This window comes from Manduca sexta, unplaced genomic scaffold (genome assembly GCF_014839805.1).
Source record: "Manduca sexta isolate Smith_Timp_Sample1 unplaced genomic scaffold, JHU_Msex_v1.0 HiC_scaffold_1292, whole genome shotgun sequence".
NCBI classification, from domain to species: Eukaryota; Metazoa; Arthropoda; class Insecta; order Lepidoptera; family Sphingidae; genus Manduca; species Manduca sexta.
The window spans coordinates 1-3,966 of NW_023592142.1; the positions used below are offsets into that span (position 1 = coordinate 1).

The window sequence follows — 3,966 nt, forward strand, 5'->3', positions numbered from 1 at the left end:
CACTACTACTACTCTAAGAGAATTCATTGCAGTGGCAACATCATACTTTCTGTCAGAAATGCACCCACGCACACGCGATATTAGTATTAAACTACAAATTGAACAAAAATCTGAGAACTAAAACCAGGATTTTTCGTAAAAATTGATAATTTTTGGCACAATGTCAGCAAAGGTGAAGACGAGTATGTGGTTTCGTTTAGTAACGCAATATCAAAATGACCCTGTATATATTGATTGACTGCCTCAGTGCCGTTATTATAATGCATACATGATACAAGTACAACAACCGCGCTGATTCTTCGATTCGAATTGTATCGGGTCAAAAATAAATGATTCATGTTATTTCAGCAAGACCTAATCTCCTACGTGCTGGCACTCCTCACCGACGACGAGGCCTGGTGCGGGTCGTGTGGATGCAACGCTGTTTTGGGCTCACCGGCGCCACTCCGCGACCTGCAACTCTTCGGGGACCTGGAACTGGCAGTCATGGCCGCCTCGCGCGAGGAGTATGACGCACATGCCAAACTCGTGAGAGCTGAGTACTCGAAGCTCACAAACGATAATTACGTAGAGCTTAGGATTAAGGTGAGATGTCAAAGTATTCCATACTTGATATAGGCTGTCGTATTAGGCCCTCCTTAACCCCTCCATTCCCTAACAAGCTGTGGCATAATTAGCCTCCTATAACTGCTCCATGGTTGACCTAAAACTCAGTTCTGGTCTGGTCATTCTGTGCCCCCCAGGGTTTGCAACCTGCGCTTGGGCATTGCTAGCACTGCTTTAGTTACGGCACTGGGAATAATATTACCTAATGGTAGACAGTAGTCTACTTGCAGTAACAACAGACACCAAAGTATTTTTGTTGCCTTTTAGAATTGACGTTAAGCAATCGACTTCAAACGTTTTTCCGCGAGATAATAGATAATAAGTTCAAAGAATATTTTTTTCTTTTTTCAGGTTTTAAACCAATTCACCCAAATACCAAAACTATACCACACGCCTGAGTTCGAATGCTTTGAAGTAGCGGCGAGAGAGAACATCGAGCGAGAAATATGCACACTCAGAGAGCACTTACTCACCGGCCGGAAAGACTAGCCACTGTCCGACTTGACAAATGACAGACGGTGTTTTGACAGCTGTCAAACTAGGTTGTCAAACGTTATTGAGCTGTGAAATGTCAAAACACCACGCGCGGCGAACGTGCTGGGTTCAAATAAATGTAATGAAGCAAATTTTGCTTTTGTCGATAGCTTGAAGCGCTGAACGGATCGAAGCCCCAAATATATTTACAATTTTAAATAGAGCTTATTTTTTCGTTTTTTACGAAAATGTTTCCTGTTTTATTGGTATTCCCCTCATTTATTTTTAGACGATACGGGTAGACATCATTCATCAGCAAAGCTTAAGTATTTTTTTTGTCATGTATGGGGTTTATTCTCAATTCTTTTGTAAGAGATTGGGGACGAAAAATATACCGTTGCTAAGATAAATAAATATTTATAAGTACATAAAAAAATAAAAATCAATTTATTAGCACCATAATCATTTGACTTTTCTTACAAACATTGTTCTATTACAATATTAGCGCATATACTGATTTTATTACCCTGTTCAATTTCACAATCATCAATAACAATCAGTACTTTCATTCCATTAAGCCAATGAAGAGGAAAATACAAAATTTTGATTTATTTAATCACTGATTAAAGTTCTCTAATAATAATACTTTTTTTGATAAGACCATACTTAGTCTTGAACACTGTCCTTGGTGCAGTCAACCCCTAAATGAATATACATGAAGACACTCGAAATACATTACCTACTTTGTAACTCATACATTTACCCCCTAATTCATAGACATTATTTATCTAAGGAGCATTGCTGTGATAAGTCTGTTTCTCAGTGCTGACGGCATGCCAGCCTTCGCAGTACGTAGACGTAAAGCGGTTGTGATTGTGATTTAATCTAGTTGGCTGTCAGATAAATAAAGCTGAACAAACAGCAAGCTGTCTGAGAAACAAACTTGTTATCACAACAATACTCCGTCCTTAGATAAGAAAGTTTATGATTATAGGGGTTAGTCTTTATCGATATACATTAATTTCGAGCTAATGTTCATACCTAATTTTATTAGACGCCATTACCGATATACTTTAAAAAAAATAGCCTTACGTCGTTCATACGTCACTTGACTGTCAACAGATAAGCGGCTGCAGGCAACCCTTTCAGGGTAACTTTATTATGCATTAAACAAAGTCTATTTTTGCTAAGCAATTTTTGACAGCCTGATCTACCTGGATAATCCAAATACTCCTCGGTATAGCAATTCAAATGTTCGCTTATAGTGTTATTTTAATATACAATACAATGTTCCTTATAGCTTTTCGTAGCTTCCTTCAGGGTTTGTAAGAAAGTTGTTGTATCACCTGCAAAAAAAAAACACTAAATTTGAGCCTGTGACAGAAGCAAAAACGTCATTAACAATGGAGGATTCTACATAAAACCTACTCTTAGTCTTTGCAGTTTGCCACTTACAGCCATTTTCATAAACAATCTGAATCGCAATCTCCAATCCGGTTCCGAGAATAAAAAAAATCAAAATAATTCTTATATATTCTTATAATTGGTCCATATTTGAGATAGATAAAAAAAAAGGATTGTGATCGAGAATTGAAATGGCGGTATGACCCTCTTAGGAATAATAATTGACTATACCTACCGTAAATAGTTTATTTAATATAATTTATACTAACCTATTGTAGCATCATATAGGTATCTTTTGTCAGTACCACATTGAAGCTTTATAGGCCTTTGTTTTTCAAGCAAACGCTCCACATCTGAAAAAGTAAATATAAAAAACTGTGTAATTAATAAATATTCCTGCATTTACTAACCTGAGGCTTTATTCTATATCATCATCGTCATCAGCCGCAGGATGTCCACTGCTGAACATGGGCCTCTCCCAAACATTTCTAAATCGACCTATTCGAAGCGATCTATACTATTCACTATGCCACACATATTTGATAGTGACTAGCAAGTACGTAACGCACTGCGTCACGTTCAAGACAACAGAAATTGGACGGAATACCATTCCACGCTTATTTCGCGAAGATAACACAGCCGTGTTACTAGTTTACACTGTCATAGAGAATAAGGCCCTAGATTTTACTTGAGGCACAGACCCACCTGTAAACCTATTTATAATCCGTTTAGTTTTGTAACAACATCGCATTGTACCATCCGAGTTTTAAAAAATAAAATAGTATAAAACATCAAAACAAAATCTTTTACGGTAATTTATTTATCAAAATTACATAACTTTAACTGGGTGTAGCAAGTAAATACAATGAATACTGAATAGGAATCGAGAGCTTAACATTATCAACACATACAAATTTAAATACTTAATCGGTACCCATAGCAAGAATTTATGGAGTTTGTATTGAGTAAATTAACGTTTATATAATTCTCGATAGTTGTTTATCAATAATATATATAAAAAAAAATAATTACTACCATCGATTCCTATACATATTAAGTTAACCGTTACATTTAGAAGTTTACGTGCGGATTTTCACGCTACTGTATTTAGTCCCAAATACGCTCACCGGGCGCTGTTAAATTTCCATACAAAAATTTGCTTAGTCGAAACCATTCTATTAACTTCGATTGCCCGGAAATTCGTACTCAGGGTATTGAATTCTATTTATTCTGTCAAAACTTACCTGCGTGCACTCTGTCCAACAGACTGCTAATATCAGTCGAATCTTCAAACCTGGTACACAAAGCGTTCACATACACACTCATACCAGACAATATGCTTACTTGTCCCCTGTCTGTAGCTGGTATGTGCTGTTACCATTCATTGTAGAGAATTCCATCTGCACCATCTCGTATGCCCCTTTAGAGGACTGTGTTGAGTAACATATTAGTAAGTTGTTGTGTATCATGTAATCTTCAACG

The 3,966-nt window shown here is 36.8% G+C and overlaps 1 protein-coding gene and 1 long non-coding RNA gene across 2 annotated transcripts; one reads left to right on the plus strand and one right to left on the minus strand.

Moving 5' to 3' along the window:
- The first annotated feature begins 318 nt into the window (after positions 1 to 318).
- LOC119191276 lies at positions 319 to 1,148 on the plus strand. The gene is made up of 2 exons (XM_037445186.1): positions 319 to 585; positions 958 to 1,148. Exons 1-2 carry the CDS (start codon positions 337 to 339, stop codon positions 1,093 to 1,095), a joined length of 387 nt encoding a protein of 128 aa, XP_037301083.1. The 5' UTR covers positions 319 to 336; the 3' UTR covers positions 1,096 to 1,148.
- Positions 1,149 to 1,496: 348 nt separating this feature from the next.
- Positions 1,497 to 3,960, minus strand: LOC119191277. The gene is made up of 3 exons (XR_005113410.1): positions 3,729 to 3,960; positions 2,754 to 2,837; positions 1,497 to 2,426 (listed from the first exon to the last, which is right to left on the minus strand). It is a non-coding gene; the product is annotated as an uncharacterized LOC119191277 (long non-coding RNA).
- Between the last annotated feature and the right edge of the window lie 6 nt (positions 3,961 to 3,966).